General features: G+C 49.8%; 1 protein-coding gene across 1 annotated transcript in view; it reads right to left on the bottom strand.

The window, feature by feature from the left end:
* Window positions 1–3,179: 3,179 nt before the first annotated feature.
* RAB6B (RAB6B, member RAS oncogene family) overlaps window positions 3,180–22,272 on the bottom strand; it is a 57,756-nt gene continuing 38,663 nt past the window's right edge. The window contains exons 3-8 of the mRNA XM_079156047.1: window positions 16,670–16,723; window positions 16,383–16,488; window positions 14,902–15,013; window positions 13,687–13,780; window positions 10,721–10,787; window positions 3,180–5,153 (exon numbers count right to left, since the gene is read on the bottom strand). Of these exons, the coding sequence (XP_079012173.1) occupies window positions 5,089–5,153; window positions 10,721–10,787; window positions 13,687–13,780; window positions 14,902–15,013; window positions 16,383–16,488; window positions 16,670–16,723 (498 nt within the window). The 3' untranslated portion in view covers window positions 3,180–5,088. The remainder of the gene's footprint in view (window positions 5,154–10,720; window positions 10,788–13,686; window positions 13,781–14,901; window positions 15,014–16,382; window positions 16,489–16,669; window positions 16,724–22,272) is intronic.

A 22,272-nucleotide genomic window follows, 5' to 3' on the forward strand; every position in this document is an offset into this window, starting at 1 on the left:
CTCACACTTCAAAACTGGAAACCAGAAAATGCAAGGCTTGGTGGGGAGGCACATCTGTTCCCTCTGCTAGTCAGAGGTGGCTTCCTTGAGGTGACAGATTGAAGGATGTTCCAGAGCCTTTAGAGCCGTTAAAGGGAAAGGCCCTAGTGAAGTTGGACTTGAAGAAATTCCCGGCATTCTCAGGCCAGGGTGATTCGGTTCCTCATCTGTGCTTTTGATTCTTTGGAATTGCTCCCAGAACTAGACGGTTTCCAGTCTAGAGAAGGCAGACCTGGGGGCCTCTCGGGATGGTGCCTGGCTGGTGTAGGGCGAGTTTAGGGACGGTCTGTGGCTGGTTCCTGTGTTCAAATGGTTCTCTGGAAATAAGGGTAAGAGCTCCATTCCCTATACCCACCCTCCATAACCCCCAGCTGAGGCAGTTAAAGAGCCGATGATGAAAAAAGTCACACCGGAGTCCTGGCTCTGCCTGGAACCATCTTTCTGCCGCCTTTAGGCAGACAAGACTGTGGGAATGTGTGGGTGTGATCCTCCTAGTGTCCCACCTTATCCCTTCAGAGTTGGTGGAGAGCCCAGGTGAGCAGGAGGAAGACCGGGACAGGCAGCTTTTGTGAAGCATGCACTTGAGGATCTGTTTTGAACCTCCCCCCAGGTGTGACTGCACCCCTGAGAAACATTAGACAAGAGGCTTTGTGTTGAGAAGTAGGACAGTTTATTGTTTGACCAACATGCTGAGTCTTTTCCACATTTTACACAGTTTAATGTAAAGTCAATATGGCCACTATGCCTTCTGAGCCCGTGACAGATGGAAAGGCCACCCTCTGTGCCCCTCACAGCCGATCACTTTAGAGGGAGGGGACAGGGGAAGGTGAGCTGGGGAGTCAACACACACCACAAGATGTAGGCTGGCCTTGGATGCTGTGGAGATTTCCCACTTCATGAAGGAAAAAGCCGAACTGCCATCGCCAGGTTTTCCTGGTAAACCACATCCTGATGAGAAGGTCTGGAGTCCAGGGAGGCTGTACACTGAGATCTCAGGATTTGGGAATACCAAAAGTTGATTTCAAGCAGAGTTTCAAAGGGTGCCCTGATCTGTATGGTTGCCGAGATGATCCAAGTAGATTTGGGGACCCCGAGTAACATCTATATTCTCTCCCAGCTCAGAGAGACACACTGGGAAGAACCTTTGCATCCTAACCACAGAGTAGATGTGGCCTGAGGGACACACACAGGTTGGCAATAGATGAAGAACGGCAACACCTTGGTTCTGATCACTCCTGACTTCCTGGGTAATCGTAAGCAAAGTCACCCTTCATCTTGATTCTCCCACCTGCAGAGCAGGAAGGGTTATGGGATCTCTTCCTCACACTGCTGTGGCAAGGTGACAGTGCCTCACATTCTTTGGGGAGAGGTAGTTTGGAAACGAGCACACAACACTGGTCGATGCACATGCATATATCTGTTTGGCTGCCCCTCACGTGGTTCTGACGACTTGGTGACCTGGTCTCTGGTCCTGACAGCCTCCCCTGCCTTCATCTGTGAAAGAATGAGCCTTCTCTTATCTGTAGGACACCAAAGCCAGCAGTGGCATTCCTTTGTCACACCTGGTACTTGAATATAGGGGCTCCTGGCACTGATCAGCCACCGGATAATAGAGACACTGTACCCCAGATGTGTCTGCACTTACCTACCACCTTCAATTCTTGTTTCTATTCCCTGACCTGAACTTGAACTGACCTGACCATTGCTTTCCTTGGACCTGGGGACACTGCAGAATGTTTAAGGATGGCTGACAGACAGTGGTGATAGTGATGGCAGCAAGGCCTCTAGCCACCACGCAGGCTAACCTGGGACCACAACTGCACTACAGCACTCAAGACACTGATGTCCCACCTTCATTTTGGTGCATATGTGTCTTTGTAAATAAGCCATCTGCTTTTTTTTTTTTTTTTTTTTTTTTTTTTTTTTTTTTTTTTTTTTTTGGTCTCATACTTGATTTTTCTGATGCCTTGTTTTGATGTGGAATAGGAGCTTTACTAATGCCTTTTGAGTCCCCTAAAGATAAAAAGGGCCAAACGAAGCTCCTGCTCATATGCCAGGTCAGATCTAGTCTCCAGGGAGAGGAACTGAATTACTAAACATCATGTCCTAAAAGGAATCCTATACTTTGTCCTCTGCTAAGCAGTGTGGATTCAGCAAAGATGCAGTAGTCTCACTGCAGATTTCAAAGCAAGTTCATGACATCTTCAAGGGGACTTGACCATTTTTTGTTTAACCTTAATTCTGAAACAAGATCCTTCCCTCAAGCAAGCAGACAGTAATGGCGCCAGCTCAAGAGGTCAGCCAAGAAGCCAACACATTTCTGTGAAAGAGGTCTCGTTGCCTTAACAGACCCTAGGAAGAGGACACCTGGGTGATGAGGCAAGGCACCCCTGGGGTGAAAGAATAAGAGGGGGCAATACCCTTACCCTCAGAGGCCACAGGCCCAGGGAAAAGCTGAACTCGAGAGGATGTTGTGTGCAATCTAGGAAAAGCAGGACTCGGTCATGTCAATCCAAATGATATCTGTCATTCTCTATGCCATCTCCTCTATGCCATGATGGGAAACAGACCTCAGTGCCTTGGACTGTGTGCACATGAGAAGGGAACTGAGTTTCTACTTCGTTTCCTAGTTTTAAATAAAACTACCCTTCCATGCCAAGAAAATTAAAATCCACCATGCATTCATTCACCCAGACCCAGTGCAAATCCGTCAGTGGGGCTGTCCCAGAGGTCACAAGTGATGGTCCTCACTGCCACCCAGGCCAGATGCTGTAATGTGGACTCCCATAGATTCTCACAAGGTAAGAAAGCACTCTTCCAACAAGCACCACTTGGGGGTGTGCCCACAGTGGGGAAGTAGGGAAACCCTGGCCCACGCAGGTAAGCGCCCCCTGAATGTAAGTATGTAGAGAGGTGGTGGAGATATTCCCATGGGCTATTTTTGCCTGTAGTTTAACACATCTATGCATTATTTTTATTGATGGCAAGACAATCACAAATTATTTGACAATATTGAATATTTCTTATTTCAACACGTCGCAGTACTTTTGAATTTCCAAAACTTTTATCACAATGCAAGTTCCAACTTGAGAGCAGGAAAGACAAGAATATACATTGATCACATGTATCTCTGCGTGAGGATGTGTCTGTGGAAGGTGTATACACAAGTCTATCTATATATATAATTATGTACACACATATAAAAACTAAACACATGACATTTGAGTTACACTCATACATTGGTCCTTGCCCTCCAGAAGAGGTGCCCACTGGGATCCTGCTTCCTCTTCACCTGAAGATAGATTCCTCTCTAAAGATCAGCTCTTGACACAGTCTCTTAGGCTGATGGTGTGTGGCAAACCCACTGCATAAAAATCAGCCCTGACACCTGCTGGCTGCCATTTTGGATTAGTTTCTGAGAAAAAACTAACAAAATCCTTTCCAACAACCTTGTTGGAGTTCTGCCTTGTGGAGGAATTCACCCTGCACACCTCATAAGGTCATTTAGCCTGTCTAGGACATGTCCATCAGCAGACTGGAGGGAGCCAATGCCAGCTGGGTGGGAGAGGGGTTATTTTGATCAGAGTCACCACTTCCCACTACCTGCCTTTGTGCAGGCCTGGGGGTGGTAAATCTAGGTCAATTTGGAATGCTGGCCAAGTGAGTTACAAAGAGAAAGTTTTCTTCCAAGACTTTACAGGTTCTCAGGTCTATGCCATTCTCAAGAATGAGTCAAAGATGGTGAGGATGGCTTTCTGGGGGCAGGTCCCAGTGCCCTAGGCAGCCTTCTGGAGTTTCCACCTTGATACTACCCTCAGGTGCCCACAGTGCAGCCACAATATCCACAAAGGTACGAGCACAAAGATTTCAACTGTACCATGCCAGTGGGGTGAAAACATTAAGAAATTGGCTTTTTATTTATTTACTTATTTTTAGAATAACACTCAGCTGTATCAGCAACTGAGGGTCTGAGAACATGTCTCTCTCAAGGTGGTGGTTCTACCGATAACCCTCCCTTAACCAATCACAGATGGACCATCAGCATTCAGTACAGGCTCCATCCAGTCTCCCTGACTGTTTGGAGGAGGGCTTCAGGGTGGTACACCACCCAAAGTCACACACTGAGTTTCTTAGTCGACCCAGCTGCGCGTGCTGACAGTTGGAGGGCTGGTTAGAACATTCCAGAACTACACAGGGTGCCCCGGTCTATAAACCACACCACCTCAGCCCACAGTTGCCAACAACACCCCATCCTTCCAAGGGCCTCTTGCTCTGCTGGTCACTGGTAGGCACAGAACACAAAAGGTTGCCTGTGCCCTCAGCCCCCTTGAGGCTTTTGAGGGTAGGAAAAGGGGAGGCAGAAGCAGTTCCTGGGGGGCCTGCTGCTCAGCCTTCCTATGGTCCTCAGCTTTCGTTTCTGCTCAATGCCCTGCTCATGTCCCTCACTGCCCATGGAAGGCCCAGGCAACGCTGCCTCTTTGGAAGCTGTTTCGTCCAACTAATGTTTAATTTAACCAAGTGGGGCCTGGTTGGCCTGGGCTGCATGGCCCGGTACTGGAGCCTAATTAAGTTACTCAGTTATTGTTTTAATTTATTGGGCTGGGGATGGGAGGAAGGCAGAGGTGATGGACAGTTCAAAGAGAACAGGAAGGAGGAGGTGTGTGGAAAAGGTTTTCTATAAGTTTACAAATATACAAAAACAAAAAGCACATCTTTCAAATAAAAATGACTACATTTTATCTGGCAAAAAGTTGTATACACATGATTTAAATTTTTTTTTTTAAATTTTAACAGTTTTTGGCAATCTTAATAAAGTACAATATATTACAACCAAACCAAAAAATAGTCGTTTGAGTAACCGCTGTTAAGAGTGATGTGATCCCTGATGCCCAGCCTCCCTCCCCATCCCAGCCTACTCCTAGAGACAGAGAGAAAAAAAAAGTCCTCCCATCTTGATGAACTCATTCCCCACCCCCATAGGAAGCTAACCAATAGGAAGCAACACAACAAGCGAGTAGTGTCATAGGAAGCCATGGGGCAGGCTCCACATTAGCAGGAACAGCCGCCCTCGCTGGCCGGGGGCTCCTGGGGTTTGTCCAGCTTGATGTCAATCACTGCAGGGGTGCTGCTAAGGAAGATGACTCTCGCTGAGCGCCCTGCAGGCCCTGTCCCTCCAGAGCACAGCTTGTCCTGGGCTGTGGCATCACCTCTGACACACAGGCCAGGGAGTCCCTGTCTCAGAATCCTTCCCTGGTGGCTGGTGCTCAAATACCAGCTCCCAGTCATGGCCCCAGCTCTGTTACCTATTGGCCCCATCTCAAAGTGCACGGAGGTGGAGAGCCCACCGGCCAGCCCCGGGTGCTCACATGCGAAAGCACAGGGGAGCGTGGCCCTGCTCTGGTGGGCAGCAGGGGCACTGAGCCCACATGCTTCCTTCAGAGGAGGTCACTTAGACTCCCAGGTGACTAATGTGGAGGCCAGATCCACTGGATCTAAACACAGCCCCCTCTCCAGCCCTTTCCTTGGGCGCCCCTAGGGACTGTGGGCCTAAAAGTACTCATCAGGACCAGAGGAAAGGGTTCCAAACACACAGCCAGGCTGTTCCTTCTGCTCTTCTCACCAGGAGGAAAACATAGAGACTTTCATTATTTGAAATTCCTGTCAGACCTAATTATGGCTGCCCAAGCCCTCAGGTACCCACAGCAGGATCACTCTTCCTAGACTGGGCTTTAGTTTTTTTTTTTTTTTTTTTTGGTACTGGGGATTGAACCCAGGGTTGCTTTACCACTGAGTTACACCCCCAGCCCTTTTTATTCTTTAATTTTAAGACAGGTTCTCACTGAGTTGCTTAGAACCTTCCTAAGGTGCTGAAGCTGGCCTGAACTTATGATTCTCCTGCCTCCGCCTCCTGGGATTACAGGCGTGTGCCATTGGTGCTAGGCCCAGACTGGGCTCTAGTTCCTGTAGGACTGCATTGTAGCACATGAGGGTGGGGAGGGGATCACAAGTCCTGCTTATAACCTGTTGCTAACATCCTAGGGATGTTGTGTCCCCTATTTGAGGACGATAGGAGAGATTCTTTTGCTTAAAAGAAAATCCATGCGTCTTGAAGTTCACATTGTCCCTCCTTGGCTGTTAGGGAAGCTCAGAATCAACAATGCCACCTCTAACGACCACTCAGCCATCTATGGCATATATTTTAAGTATGACTTCATCTCCCACTTTTTCTACCTTTATTTCCCGTGTGTGTGTACATGAGTGTGCGTGCACACACACAGACACAGTTTCATCTTTTTCCTGTGCAGGCCATAAGTGACTGCCTGCCTTCCACTGCCTCCTGCAGCCCAGCTTGGTGCTCTCCACCCCCGTCAGGCAGTCCTACTTCTCTGTTTTGCCAGCCTACTGCCAAGGAGCCCTGTGCTTGGGCTTGGGGTGTAGCTCAGTAGTAAGGTGCTTGCCTAGCATGCTCAAGGCCCAGGGTTAGCTCCTCAGAAAAATAAAATAGAATATAAATAAATAAAATTGAAAATAAAAAAAAAAAATGCCCCTATGCTGCTCTCTGCCAGTTGTAGTTCTGTGGCCTCTGCTGACCCCAGGCCCCATCTGCACTGCCCGCCCAGGCGCCAGCCTCACTGGAATCTCCTGATCTCCAGGAGCCCCCTCTGAGCCCACCCAACCTTTTTTCAGCATGGTGGCTTCCCAAAGCCAGTTCTTGTGTGGCAGTCGATGAGTGGCCTCTGGCTCATTCCCTGCCCTTGATCCCACATGGAGGCCTGGCGTCAGATCTTCCCCCTGCATACATATCCTCCCTTTCTTCTTTCCTTTCCTCAGGCTGTTCTTTCCCCCATATCCAGGCTCCCTCACTAGCTCCACCTGAACAAAGTATCCTCCTTATTTGTTCAGGGCCCCTGCATCTGTTGCCTCTTCTGCGGAGCCTTTCCAGGTACAACTGAGCACTGACTCTGTGCTGGGCACTGTGCTGGGCCCTGCTGAGACGTTGCCACATTTAAACATCAGACCTCATGCTGTGAGGAGCAAAACACCAGCTAGGGGATGGAGGAGCCTGGTGCTGAGAATGGAACCAGGGCCTTGCACATCTTAAACGTGAGCAATTCTGCTGAGCTACATCCCCAGCCCAGAGTTACATTTTTGAATGACCTGGTTGTGCCAAAGTGCTCTTGCACTAGGTTTTCAGCCTCAAGTCTACTGGTATTTTATGTCAGCTAATTCTGCGGTGGGTGCCATCCTGTGCATACCCTGTACCCACTAGATGCCCATAACATCTGCTGTTCCTTTTTCTCCCAACTTATGACAACCACAAATGTCTAGAGATGTTGCCAAATATCCCCTGTGGGGAAGGGGGCAATATCTGAGGGTTGAGAACCACCAGATCTAGTTGGGAGGTTGGTCAAAGTTATAGCATTAATTTCTGTCCAATATGAAAGCTATCTGACTGCCATTAAAAATAAACCTTCTCAAGTGCCACATGAGTCAGTGTGCTTTTGTACCCTGCACAGCGGCAGTTCTCAAGTGGACTACATCAAAAATCTCCTGGGAAACTTGCTAAAAATACATCTCCTGGGCCCCACCTCAGTAGATCCGGGGTTGGGCTCAGGATGTATATTTTTAACCAGTTCTCTGGGAGAGACCCAATGCCCAGACACCTGGGAAACTGATTCCTCAGGTAGGTCCAGAACAGCACTATTCAAAAGAATGATGTGCAAGGATGCAAATATTCCACATCTGTTCTGTCCAATATGGTAGCCATCAGCATCACGGGCGACCAGGCCCTTGAAATGAGGACAGCACAAGTGAGGAACTGAACTTTTAATTGGATCTAATTTTAACTAATTTAAATGTGTACAGTCACATGTGGCAACAATATTGGTGAGGATCCTCTGCCAGAGTTTCCACGCATACTCTGTCTTGTAATGCCATATACCAGTGCAATACAGTGCTCGCTGATTGAAAAGGATGGGCAAGAATGAGCAGACCCGTGTCTAAGGGGAAACTCACTGTGGAAATTTTCCATAAGCTAAAGAGGTTTGATAAGTGCCTTTCCTGTGGACAGAGTCCAGAGAGCCCACTTGTTCCTCTGGCTCAAGTATGGCTCGTCACAGACCACATTCAGGGCACACTTCCTCTTTCTTCTGGTCCTTCGGACAGTGATGGGTAGACCCAGACAGTCTGTTACAATCTTGTCCCAAACTGCTGGGCATGCGTCTCCCTTTCCAGCTTCTCTGACTAAGGTTGATGCACCTTTCTCTGGGGTGTCAACCACCCCTTGTGCTGTTAGAGAGTCTAAGGACAGGAGGACTCAAGGGTGTGGATTTGGTCCCATCTGTCAACTGACCAAATGGGAGGCCTTGGGAATGCTCTTCCTTGCTTGGGGCATGACTGTCCTATTCCCTTAGGACCACTTCATGAGTACTAAGTTATTCTGCAAATACCAACCTTATTCCAAAAGGGCCGGGGCCCATGCCACAGAGTCACGCTGGTTGGGCAGAAGCAGAAGGGGCCTTGTGTATGCAGACCCAGCTAGGAGTTTAAGGCTTAACCATTTTGTGGCCCCTTAGCCCCCTTCAGTTGAGAAAGCAGAGGGTGAGTGGGGTGGGGCTTCTGGGCAGAAGGGCTGGCAAGGCAGCCCTGGAGGAAGCGTCCTGTCCTGGGTGTGAAGATGAGCACAGTAGCCCCTTCTCATGGACCTGGAAGCTGCAGACAGGCCCATCAGACTAGCCAAGTAAGCAAGGGCAAGCATCAGCTTTTCATGTGCCACCAAGCAGAGCCTCTGTGTCCTGATCCTAATGCTGGACACAGTTCCAATACGATCTCCAAGAACGTATCTTCCAAACACCTGGGTTTGAACCATCAGTAAACAGAAGTGCCAGGCCACAGCCCTGGCTGAACCACCTGGTCCCTTTCAGGATCTAGGGGGTCTGCTGCAGGCTGTTCCAGCTCCTTCTTCATAGCAGGCCCCAGCCAGGGGGGCTCCTGAGCAGAGAGAGGTGGGACTGCCTCTGCGGAGTGGGGGACCTCATACTTGGGAAAAGGATTAGAGACCACATAGTCCTGTGCAGTCTGCTTGCTATCTGCCCTGTGTTCTTTCTCTCCAAGGGTTCAGAGGTCACCTTCGGCTAGATGAGACAATGATGATGTGCTCGTGGGCACCCTAAACTTGGACCCTGAGAGAATGTGAATGAAGCACTCACTACTCTCCCCGAGCAGTCTGCTGTGCCTTCAGAGTGGGCGGGAGTTGGAGAAGGCCATCTGTAATCCTGCTCCTCACCCACATCTTGTCTCTCCTCCTCACCCTTGGTCCTGCTCTTATCTTGGCCCTGCAGGTTGGCTTCAGGATGTTCTGGCACTTCAAAGGAGCCCCCTGTTTGGTGATACCATGGGCTGTGTCCCGAGGTGTGCAGCCAGCTCTGTTAGGTGTCCTAACACGCTTCCTCACCCGGAACTGGAGTCTCACCACTGACCAATCAGATGATACTCCTTTTGACCATTGTTCATCCTCTGGGAATGGTTGGGGTCCTGCTCCCCAGGTCTTGGGTCTGCTCTGAGAATCTCTTGAGGAAGGCTGGAGGGCCAGCTGTCCTTACAACCTGTCTCAGATTTCCCCTGGCTGCAGCCTCAAGGTTCTCTGGGTTGTGGACCCTGCCCCTACCCTGACACCAGGCTGCATCAGGCAGAGAGGACGTCATCTTTGGTTTCTCGCATCAAGCTATTCATTTCCTTTGTCTCAAACCTCTTCAGCTAAATGGGGCCCTTTGGCCTCTCCTCTCTGATGTCCTTCTCTGATCTCTCATGGGATTCTACCCTTGGAGACCCATAGGGATGAGTGGAGGATGCTGGGTAGCTGCTTCCTGGAGACACGTCCCATACTGAAGGATGTGGGCTGGGATATGAACACCCAGTCTCTAGTGGCTAACTTGAACAGAAGCCTTTGAGTAGGGGCAAAGAAGGGCAGTTTGTCGATAATGTCCCCACCTACCAAAGCAACTCTCTTCTGATTCTTTGAGGGAAGGTGTTTTAGAATGGAACAGAACTAGATAGACATGGAGGAGGCAAACCAGAGAGTGAATCCTAACTCTACAACTTCCATACTGTGACTTTAGGTAAACCAGGCTACCTCTAGAACCTCAACTTCAGCATGCAGATGTTGGTCCGGGTTTGGGTTGGATGACGTGAGTGGGGTATAAGCCTGTTCAGTAGAGCAGCGGGGAGATGGAGGCCATGCAAGGCTGGGCACGGGAAGCAGGCAGGACATGGAAGGGGGCCTCAGTAGAGGGACCTGTCTCATGCGGAGTAGCCTGAAACCACAGGCTCACTGTGCAGAAGCCGCCGCTGCAGTGCAGAGGCCACCTGTACCCCTGAAACACACGTGGGTGTTCAGTGTAAAGACGGAACAATCACACCTCTCGCTCCCTGCCCCTCACCATCACGCATCCATGTCCCTTTGACAGGTGGCCCCACACTGCTGTGGAAGAAGATTGCTTCGAAGGTTAGAGCTGGATGGGGCTCAAAGACCACAGAGCTCTGCCCTGTCTGTACAGAGGTGCCCAGCAGCCCAGGGAGGCTGCGTGGAGGCCCAGCAAGGGCTCCACTGCTGCACTAAATACTGATAGAGAAAGGTTTCTCGGGCTCGTCTTTCCACTCACTTGTCAAAGGAAAAGGATACTCCCCTCTTTGCTCTTCTCCTGGACGTTCTCCATGCCGGGCAGAGCCGATGCCACACGTCGGAAGAGCTGCAGGGATGGGGAGATGCAGGGTGAGCCCCGGGGCTGCCCCCACCTACTCTGGTACAGAAAATGACCTAGGCTCCCCAAGTCGGGCCCTCGGGCGGGCTTCTGTCCACTGCCCTCGTGGGTACCGGGGGTGGGAAACCAGCTTCCCACCTTCCCTTGAGAAAAATGACCCTCTTCCCTGGGGCCCTGTAGTCCATGGCTCAGAGCCAGCTCTGCAGGGAGGTAGGGCCTCAGTCACAGTGAGGGACATGGGTGTGTGGATACAGCACTGAGGGTCTGATTGGATGTGCGTGTATGTGGCATACCGTGTGTGTGTGTGTGTGTGTGTGTGTCTATATAAGCATCTGGGGGAGTGTGTGTGTGGGGAATGGGTGTGAATGTGTGGGGTTCCGTGAGCTTGTGTAAGTGTGGATGCCTGTTGGGTGTTTGTGTATGCACGTGCTAGTTTTGTGTATGCATCTGTGTGTGTGTGTGTGTGTGTGTGTGTGTGTGTGTGTGTGTATGCTGGCAGGTTTGGCAGCAGGGGTGCAATGGTCTGATGCTTGTGTCCCTCCAATCTCAAATGCTGACACCTACTTCCCAATGTGACAATAGCAAGAGGTGAGGCCTTTCAGAGGTGATTAGTCATGAGGGCAGAGCCTTTATGAATGGCATTAATGCCCTTATAAAAGAGGCCCCAGGGACCTTGTTTGTCCCTTCCAAGTGAGGACACAGTTAGAAGCTACCATCTGTGAAGAAACAGGCCCTCACCAGACAATGAATCTGCCACACCTTGACCTTGCACTTTCAGCCTCCAGAAAAATAAGAAATAAATTTCTGTTGTGCATAAGTCACCCAGGCTATGGCAATTTGTTATAGTAGCTCAATCAGACTAACATGTCAACAATGCCCCTTCTCTCCACAAATACCAGTTGTAGGAACTCAGTGGGCTCCGGGCTTAAAACCACTGCATGAGATCTCAGAGGACAGGGTGAGTCTTATTTAGGTCTGAGGCCAGGCTGGATGACAAGGTGAGGGCCCAAGTGTGGAAGCTGCTAGTGGGCCCTGCAGGGTGTGGGACCCTGGCTGTAGAGGGGGCTCCCGAGTGGAGGGCCTGGGTTGTCCCTGTGAGTGTTCCTTCATGGCCTTGTGCAGGCAGCCCCATCTGCCCATCTATCAGATTGATCATAGCCTGCCAGGGGTCAAGGAGGATGCTCTTGGGGTCAGGTGTGGGTCTCTGTGAGCAGGTATGTTGTCATGGAGATCTCAGGAGTCTACACTGCAGGGACCCCTTCTCTGAACCACACAGGGTTTGAATTGACCTCCTTTAACTGCTGCCTTGGTTGCAGAGCATTCTGGAAGCAGTGGGGGTATCAGTGTCTCCCTGACCAAGAAGGCTGGGCAGCTGCCACCTGCTTGAAGGACGGCCTGGTGCTGCCCTCTGCTTCACCATGTCCATGGCTTTTCATCAGGACCCAGAAGAAGCAGCAGCCCAGTCTTTCCTGTGGGTCCCCAGGGCATACTTCCTCCTCCATGGGACACCATGACAGTCTCCACCTTACACCTGTCTCGGAAGGAGGCTAAGAAGTGGGTGGAGGTGAGCAGAGCCACCTGAGATCCCGGGAGGCTTGGGGTCTCCCTCATGTCATCACAGTGCCCTTCCTCCTGTCCCTTCCTGCTTCTCTGTCCCCTCCTTCTCCACTGCCACCAGCACTACCCACACGGAGGGAACCATCACTGTATCCAAAGGCCAGCTGCAGCTCGCCTAGTGTTCCCAGAGGATACGGGGGCTGAAGGGCAAAAGAGACACCTGCATCAAGCCAGGCTCCTCACTCAGCATCCCCGGCCCACACAGGCACCCTGCTGCCAGCCTCTGGATGCCCGCTCCTTGCCACGGCTCCAAGGCCTCCTGGTTCTGGAAGGTGGGACTTCCCCACCTTGGCTTGAGCCCATGACTCTGCCAGGAGTCTGGTGAAGCCTATGGATACCTTTTAATGTACAAAATCAGTTTCATAGGCTTATAGAAGAAACCATTTGGCACTGAATGAAATATTTCTAAAATATTTAAAGAAACAAATTTGTGACACAGTGACACTTTTGCTTCCTTGTGAACATATTAAACCACAAGAACTAGCAGAAAGCCTAATAACTACTATGATGTTGATGCATGCAAAGTTCAGGATGCCTGCCACGCCTGAGGCCATAAGAAAACACCTGTGATTCCTGTTGGTGAGGAGGAATCACAGGTTCCTGCTAATATCATTGAACAGTTGCCTACATTTGTCACTGAAGGAAGTGTGATGATGAGTTAGAGGTCAGAGACGATACAGGTGGGATTATCTCGAGCCCAGGCCTGCTGACTGCTGAATTCCACCCATGCACTACTTGCGTTCTGTGGATCCAGGGTAAGCATCACTGCCCCAAGGCTCAGCTCTAACTCCACCTCCTTGCCCTCCACCATGGGTGATAGGTTCCTCGCTCCAAGCCCAAGTTGCTTTCCATGGTGCTGATCACTTGACGGACACAAGGCAGGCACCCAAGATATCTGGCAGCACTTCTCCAAAGTGAGGTAAGATGCTAGGAACATGGCTTCCTGCAATCACCTGGGGTCAGGGCTGGACACTGTACAGCCAACTACAGGGGCCCAGGACTGGTCACTGCTCTGGTGGCTAGTGACCAGCAGTGTCCAAATGGCTCCTGAGGTGAGTGCTCTGTCCCTCTCACATGCTTTACCAGCTCTGGAAGTCAGCTCCACAGCCCCCTCCACTGCACAGGTTTATAGGGGTTTTGCTGGCTGATGCTAACCCAGGTACCAGGCCCTAGGGCAAGGCAGGTCCCAGCCTGAGGCTGAGCACATCCAGAATCCCCAGGCGGGCCTCCCTGGTCAGCTGTGCTGGGGCCAGCACAGGTGTGTCCTCACCTGCTTCACGTTGTAGCCAGTCTTCGCACTGGTCTCAATGAACATGACACTCAGTTCTTTGGCACGCTGCTCCCCTTCCTCTATGGTTATCTGCCTGGAGAAGAGGGGACGAGGGGAAAATCAGTACCACAGAGGAACAGCCCCTGGCAGAGGCAGAAGATCCTGGGACGAGGGGGACCAGCGAGTAGGGCAATGGAAGCCGACCAGGCCCCTTGGTCAGTCAGAAGATAGGCCCTGAGCACAGGGGTCCATCCCAGGGTGCCCATCCCAGTCCCTCCAGGATGAAGAGGGCCCAGGACACAGGGGACACCAGACCCTTTCCCTGCTTCTTCCATGGTGTCTTCTGACTAAGGAGTAGGCCTGTCCCCCTGCTGCCCTTCCCAACTCTCACCAATAAAAGAGCCAAGGTTTATAAAGAGCTTCCAGCTACAAACTTCTCTGGGTAATATCATCAGCCTCCATTCCCAAATGCAAATGCCAAGGTTAAAAGTGGTTCCCCCAAGGCCATGAAGCTACTTAGCAAAGGAGCTAGCATGAGCGCCCATTTTCCCCACCGGAAGGCAGGACTCTAGTAAAGCACACTGGGACACTGTAAGAGGCCCATGTGCCTTGCAGCAGTCCATGACCTGTCTGTTGCTTTATCTGTCCAGGTTGAGGTCAGGTAAAAGAAGTGGACAAATGTGTAAAGGACACCTAAGCCAACCCATGCACCGGAGGGCATCCATGGAGAAACGTCTTCTGAGGAAACACCTCACCCAGACAGCAGCACGCCAGGCTAAGCAGTCTGGGAATCAGGCTTGTGTTCTACGGACATAGTGCAGGTTCACACCTGGGTTCCGGGTCTTCATACCCCACACACCAGTGTAGCTTTCTCAAGGGCAGACCTGCACAGTATGAGCAGAAGCCCCTAGGACCAGGGGACTGTGCTGTGACCATGATGAGGGCCCAGACCACACTGCTGGGCTAGGCCAGGTGCACAGGGATCTGTGCAGACAACTCAGAGCCCCGCCCGGCTGGGCAGTGGGAGACGGGGGCTTCAGAAATCACACACCCATGGTGGGGGAGGGGTTCCACCAGGTGTTCCTCCTGTGCACAGGGACAGGCAGAAGGACAGATTTGCCATCCATGCATCCCACAGCACCTAGTCAAGAGCAATTACATAGGAGTAAAGGGCAGGCCTGTCCAGCCCCTGCCCCTCTGCGCCCTGGTGCCCACCTCTTGTCAGCCAGGTCCGTCTTGTTGCCCACCAGCATGATGATCACGTCACTGCCCCGCTCTGTCCTGACATCATCGATCCACTTAGAGGTCTGTTGGAAGGAGTTGAGATCTGGAGGCAGAAAGTGGGATTAAACTGGTAATGAGCGTCAACCCCCAGAGAGGCCAGGAGTGGCTGAGACACCTGTGAAGAGGGGAAGCACAGCCCGAGACCGTTCCACTGGGAACTGAGCCCTGCTCTGCAGCCCTGGGGAGCCCCATGAACCACTCAGCCACACTTTGGGGGAAAGGAGTTGCCTTACTAGAAAATCTCTGTCTCGATTCCTTCGTGGAATAGTGCCTTTAAAGGCCATCATTGGACCTGACTTTGGGGTTCAGACAAAAAGTGAGAAATAGGTGCAGGGACTCAGCTGAGCCTGGAAGCAGTGAGGGGTGAGAGGCAGACACTCAGACCTAGGGAAGGAGGGTCCTAGAGAATGGCCTCCCCAGAGGGAGCTCAGGGGAGCTGGGCAGAGGCCAGGGCAGGGGAGGAGGACCTGACCGCAGGTAAAGGGGCCAGAAGGCAACCTGGGCAATGTCCGGGGAACCAGGAGCCCTCAACCAGCCAGGAGAACAGGGCTGTTTCTGGGCAGCCTTGCCTCCCTCAGCAGGTGTGACAGGCCTCACAGGGAGGAGCAGTCTTGGGGTGAATTCTGCCACTCAGCAGTTCATACCCTGAGGTAAGGGAGGCAGCCTGGCCTGGGAAGTGCCCACTCCCTGAAGCCTGGTCTTCCTTCTGCTGAGCATCAGGCCACGTGGGCCCAGACTCTTGCAGACCCAGCTCCCACCTGCACTCAGGGAAAGGGAAGGGTGGACTAAGGGACAGGCAGAGTCGGGCAGCAGGCTGGTGCACATGTGCTTCCTGTGGACTTCAGGGCTGTGGACAGCAGAGTCTTCCCACTTCAAGCACGATCATGGCCATGGCTTATGGGTGTTTTCCATTTCACTGGCCCAGGCAGCTCCAGCTCTGTCAGCCCCCACCCAAGTCCCTGGGTCTCTTTCAAGGCTGTGCAGTTGTTTCAAGAAAGCCTGCTTGGGGCAAAGAGCCACCACGGGTGAGCAGGGCTGCCAGCTCCCCAGTGTTCCCAAGGCTCCTTGGGAAATCCTGGTTGCTGGGTCTGGGTTGGCACAGGGGCCAGTGTCTTCTCCCATGCTGACAAACACACCCAGAAGTCATCCAGGCCAGGAAGGGTGAGCGGGACTGGAGCAGGGCCAACCTCATGAGCATCTGCTCCCCAAAGGACTGACTCGCCCAGTCCATGTCTGTCTCAGGTGTGTGGCGGACAGTGCAAAGCCACTCACGCCCCACCCCTGGCCTCTGCCTTCCTGTGTTCAGGGCTCAAGCACAGGTGTGTATTCATGCACACACACCAGGCCAGGATCACTCCTGGGCCCTGGATCCTCCGAGAGCCACCCTCCTCTGGGCATAGACCTTCACTCACTTGTGATGTCGTACACCACCACAGCCACAGTGGAGTCCCGGATGTAGCTGGGGATCAGGCTGCGGAACCGCTCTTGGCCGGCTGTGTCCCAGAGCTGCAGCCGCACCTGCACAGACAGGGGCACAGGGGTGAGAGGGGCAGCGAGGCTCTCTGCCAGACTGGGGCCCAGGCTCTGTGAGGCTGGCACTGTCGGCTCCAGCCTCCAGGCATGGTACAGGCTCTGGGGTCCCAGGGGACAAGCCCAAGGGAACCTCCTGTCCTCCCGGATTTAAAAATCAGGTGCTCACCGTACGGTCCTCCAAGTACATGGTTTTTGACAAGAAGTCGATCCCGATGGTTGCCTATTAAAGAAAAACATAGAAGGTCAAAACAGAAAAGTCTCCTGCAAAGAATGAAAGTTCAGGGACCTCAGGCAATGGCATAAGCAGCAAGAGAGCGACACTGCCAACCATCCAGAAAAGTCTCTTACCCACTGGCTCTTTTCTCGTCAAGCCAATAAAATGGGCATTAATTGTCACCAGCACCCTGTGTCACATCCGTACCTCTTCTATCCTGGCACCTAGAAGGGGCAGCCGGCTTTGCAACCAGATAGCCAGGACCTGCCTTGCTGTGTGGTCTTGTGCAGGCCACCAACCCACTCTGGCCTCACCTGCATCCAGTACACATGAGTAGGAACTAAGAGATGCTGTCAATGTGAAACTGAGACATCACTGTTAGATAATTAATAATGACAAAGACTTGGACATAGCCTGAGCATCCAGGGCCTTGAATAGATACAGTGATTAGAATCCTTGGCAGCCATTAAGAATCATGTTCTTGAAAAATACTTAAGGATTTAGGGGAGCAAATTATTGAGTGAGAAGCAGCACACTATAAAACATCATGTGTAGTGTGATCTTAATTTGATTAACTGAAATAGATACATGAGTATTTTTCATATTTTCTCAGACACTGAAGTGACAGGGATACACTTCATACCAGTGTCTAAATAATGACATCATGGGCAATTTTTTGCTTCCTTCATTATGCATTTTCCTGTTTTTGGTACTGGGGATTGAACCCAGGGGTGCTTAACCACAGAGCCACATCCCCAGTCCTTTTTTGTATTTTATTTTGAGACAGGGTCTCGCTAAGTTGCATAGGGCCTCACTAAGTTGTTGAGGCTGGTTCTGAACTTGGGATTATCCTGCCACTGTGGCTCTTCCCACATTTGCGTAGATAGGTAACAAAGTACAGGTATTGTCTCTGGGTACAACTGAGACGTCAGCTCCATTTGAGACCATATTCCTAAATTATGCTTTCAATGATGGCTGAGTAGCTTGTATCCAACTATTCTAATCTCTGGAAAAATGTAAGAAATAACAATTTCCAAGCAATAAAGAGCAATCAAAAACAGGTAGACCAGGGAGGAGTTTCAATCTCTGAAGGAACAAGGTAGAGCCTACATTTAGGCAGTTTTCCTGCTTTAGAAACCATCCAGTCCCAGAAAGTTAAAGGGACTTGGTGGACACCTGAGGTTTCTCATAGGAACCTCAAAAGTGTTGGCTTTGGAAGGAGGACCATGACCACGGGACTAAGTGTTATACCAGAGGACTAAGGGAAAAACAAAGAGATCTATCTTTGTAAAGTCTCAACATAAGTGCCTACCCCCTGAAAAAGATTAGCTTAATGAATCCCATAATTAATTGCCCATTCAAATAAACCTTAACAGTCTTTAAAGGAAGATACTAGAATTCAAGAGTCTTCACAACTTATTACTCATGATAAAAATAAAAAGACAACATGATAACAGTAAAAAGAGGGTCAGACATGTGGACAAGCAGGAAATTCAAGTCATAATCAAGAGAAAAACACCTCAACAGAAGCAGACTCCCAGATGACCAGATGTCAGATTAGCAGGCAAGGACCTTGAAAAATAGTGCTTAGCAAATATTTACAAAAATTCTTTCAAAAAATGGGTATAAGGGGTGATTTTCAAAACATATATGTTAACTCTAAACAAACAAGACATAAGCAGGGAAAACCAGAGACGAGAGACTATTTTCTACTTTGCCTCCTAATGTCTTCACGGACCCCTTCTCTCCCTCCCCACTGGGACTCACTTCATGTAGACCTTGAACTTTCTACCTGAATCACTTTGCTTCCTGACTGGCCTCTTTGTCCACAGGCTTTTCTCTTGTGACTGCTGTTCATACAGCAACCAAGTGTGTTTTTCGGAAATACAGACTGACTACATTACTCCCTACTGCTCCCTAAGAAACAATCCAAACCTTTGGGATTGGCCTACAAAGCTGTTCAGGGCTTGCCACTGCCACTGGCTTTTGATGGCCTCATCACCCAGCCTGACTTTGTCATGATCCTGCTGGGAACTCCCAAGTCACTCCATATGACTTTTCTAGTGCCATTCTCTTCTCTGGATATTCTTCCACCTGGTTGATAGTGACTCAGAATTTGAGATCCAACTTCTCTGAAAGTCACTTTCTGAACCCTCAGTTTGCTTCCAGGGCCCCTCATTGAACTATCTTGACTAAACTGGGAAGATCTCATAATGGCTGCTAGCCAGTGAGTCAACAATTCTCAACCTGTAGCTTGTGGATCAAGTGCATCAGAATCACATCAGGAGCTGGATAAACATGTAGATTCCTGAGCCCCATTCAGGCAGACACGATCCCAAGCTCTGGGTGTCTGCCCGATTCTGGAATCAGAATGCCAACAAGTTCTCAGACAACTCATTTGCAGTAAAGTTGGCACAAATGCTGCAGTCAGAGTCTGAGTCTGTGGCATCTCTCAATAGCAGGTGATGGGGGGATGTCTATGCAAGAGAAGGTGTTGGTGGCTGGTGAGGAAGCCAGGCTCACTAAGAACCAAGGCCACACAGTTCCTAGTGCCAAAACTGGGAGGTGAATCCACAACTCCCTAGCTGAAAAGTCCCTGCTCTGACTTTTCAGTTTCTGAAACTGTCACTGTGCCTTGAAGCTGGCACTCCGTTTGCCTGCGGGTCACATCCTGTCTGGCTCCCTATTGTCCAAACGTGATGGTCATTAGCCATAATAGCTCAGCAGAGCCCACTTAAGAGGAAGTTAATTTGCATTTTAGCGAGAAAAAAATAAAGTCAGCTCTCTAAGGACAGAAAAAAAGGAACTTTAAAAAGGGCTTTGGCTGGCTCTCGGTTACCAGAACATTTCTAGCTCCTTGGCAGCATGTTTTCCCAGACACAAGACACAAGCAGCTGGCTCCACATGGCTGCCAGCTGGAGCCATCTCTCCCACAAAGGTCAGATCTGCAGGGAGGTGGTCATGGTCTTCCCTGGGCAGCTCCTTGCAGTAGGCAGAAAAGAAATTCAAACACAGTCACTTATTATTTCTGGTGCTTACTGTGCTAGAATAAGCCGCTGGACTATGCCCACCAGGAGCTTCTGACTTCATGAAGAAGTTCATACCTACTGTGGTCACTGCCAGATAGAGAGGAGCAGTATGGCAAGGGAGCTTCCGGGGGAGCAGGGCTGGAAGACTTTGCTTCTGGCAGCGTTCTTAAGGAATGTGGGGAAAATATGAAAGTCCTAAATATGCACATGTGTATACTAGCTTTCCAGCAGGTGAGTGTGGAGGAGTAGTGGAGGATGGAGAGACATCTCAGATGGAGGGGACATGGGAGTTCTGACTTCTGTCATGGCAGACAAAAGTCCTGCAACCCTCTTGCAGATGCCTACTGTAAACTCTGAACAAAATAAAACAAACAGCTGTTTGAGGGTCCTGGGAAGGGCCCAAAGCAGGTCGACACTGGAAGGGAGTCAGTCAACACTTACTCAAAGGGAAAAGCACCAGATGAGGGTCCTGTTTTAATGACTTCTCACCTGAGAGCAGGCTCCAGTAGCAGCTGAGGGGTGGAAAGAGTTGGAAAGAAACCCACAGTTTTACTGATGGAGAAATTAAAAATTACCACAGCTGCCAGAAAGTGTAGAAAATCTTGGAGGAGGCTGGGGATGTAGCTCAGTGGAAGAGCGCTTGTCTAGCAGGCACGAGGCTCTGAGTTGGATTCCCAGTGCCTCGAAATAAATCCTGGAAACAAGAAAACTATAGAGAAGGGACCCAAAAGTCTGCAAATAGCTGCTGCCCCCAGCAGCCTACTCGAGACTGAAAATGAAAGATAAAATAATAAATAAAAATTTAAAAATGCAAACAGAACTTTCAGTTGCTGTCTACCACAAGGGAGAAAACTGAGAAATGGGTATCCAACAATTGTCTAACAAGCAAGTAGAATCCATGGTCTTAATCACAATGTTTAGGCTATAACCCCAAATTCCTAGGCATATCAAGTAAGAGGAAAATGTGAGCCATATTCAAGAACAAAGAGAATAAATGGAGCCTGACCTTGAACTGACCCAGATGTTAAAAGCAGCAATAGTATTTACAACTGTGAATATTCTTATGCTCAAATATAAAGAAAATTATGCTGATAATGACGGCACAGATTCAAACTCTCAGCAAAAGTAACTATAAAGAAGAATCAGAATTTAGAAGTGAGAAATCAATGAATGAATTTAAAAATTACTGCTGGGTTTAACAACAAATCAGAGTGTGTGGATGTCACAGCCAGGGAAGCTAAAAACAGATCAATAGAAATTATCCAAAAGGAACAAAGAGAGAAAAGAAATGGGAAAAATTCCCTAATAAAGCCCCGATAATGTGTAGCCCCATATCAAAAGGTTTAATGGATGTTTAACTGCAATCTCAGAGGAGGATATGCAGAATGGGACAAAAAGGTTTTTGAGGAACTAATGGCCAAAAGTTTCCGAAGTTCATAAATTTAGGAATTTACAGATTCAAGAAACTTGGTAATTAAGGAGGATTTAAAAAAAAAAAAAAACAGAAACAAAACCCCTATCTATTCACATCAAAGTTCAATTGCTGAAGTGAAATATAAAGATCAAATCTTGCAAAAAGCCAGAGGAAAATGAGACACAGCACACATAGGAGTGACAACAGGGATGAGAGCCGACAGAAAAACCCGAGGCCAGCAGAGCAGAATGACATCACCAAAGAGCCAGCAGAAAAGGTAAGTGGACTCCAATGACCAAATCCAGAAAAAAAATTCTTCAAAAGTGGAGGTGAAATCAAAACATTTTTAGGTAAATGAAAACAAAGCACCTGAAGCTTGCAGAACTTCAAAGAAATGTTAAAGGACATCATTCAGTATGAAGGGAAAAGATCCTAACAGAAACTCAGAACTTCTGGAAGAATTGAGAGCATCAAAAAGACCAATGCCTGGGTCAAAGCTGGGTGTGGGGGTGCACACCTATAATCCCAGCAACTTGGGAGGCTGAGGCAGGAGGATTGCAAGTCCAAGGCCTGTCTGGGCAACTCTGTCTCAAAATAAAAAATTAAAAAGGGTGGGAATGTAGCTCAGTGGTAGAGCACCACGGGTCCAATCCCTAGTATGGAAAAGACAATCAAACCTGGGCTTGGAGGGTAAGGGCAGTAGGCCCTCTGTTACAGGTAAAAGCCAGGTCTTTGGGCACCCTGAGGTGTGAAGCCCCACATTTTCTTTAGAAAACCAAAAAATGGTTCAGGTCCAGTGGACTGTGTAGGGGAGTTGGGGAGAGGACGAGATGGAACCTGAGGACTGGATAAAACCAGAAGGACTTCCTAAGTAGCTGGAGCTCTAGGAAGAAATTCTGGTTGAAGGATGGGACAAAGGTAAGAAAGACAAACAAGAACTTGCTGCAAAGTTCTAGAAGATAGGTAAGGGGCGTGGGCAGGTTGGAGAGGAAGGGGAGCACGCAGATGATGTCTAGGACGGGCAGGACTTGGTGGATAGAGAGGTCGGGTGACCAGGACAGGGACCTTTAACAAGTAAGCTGGGGCAGGGGAGCTTGCATGGCTGAGAACCC

The sequence above is a fragment of the Sciurus vulgaris genome (assembly GCF_902686455.1).
Source record: "Sciurus vulgaris genome assembly, chromosome: 10".
Taxonomy (NCBI): domain Eukaryota; kingdom Metazoa; phylum Chordata; class Mammalia; order Rodentia; family Sciuridae; genus Sciurus; species Sciurus vulgaris.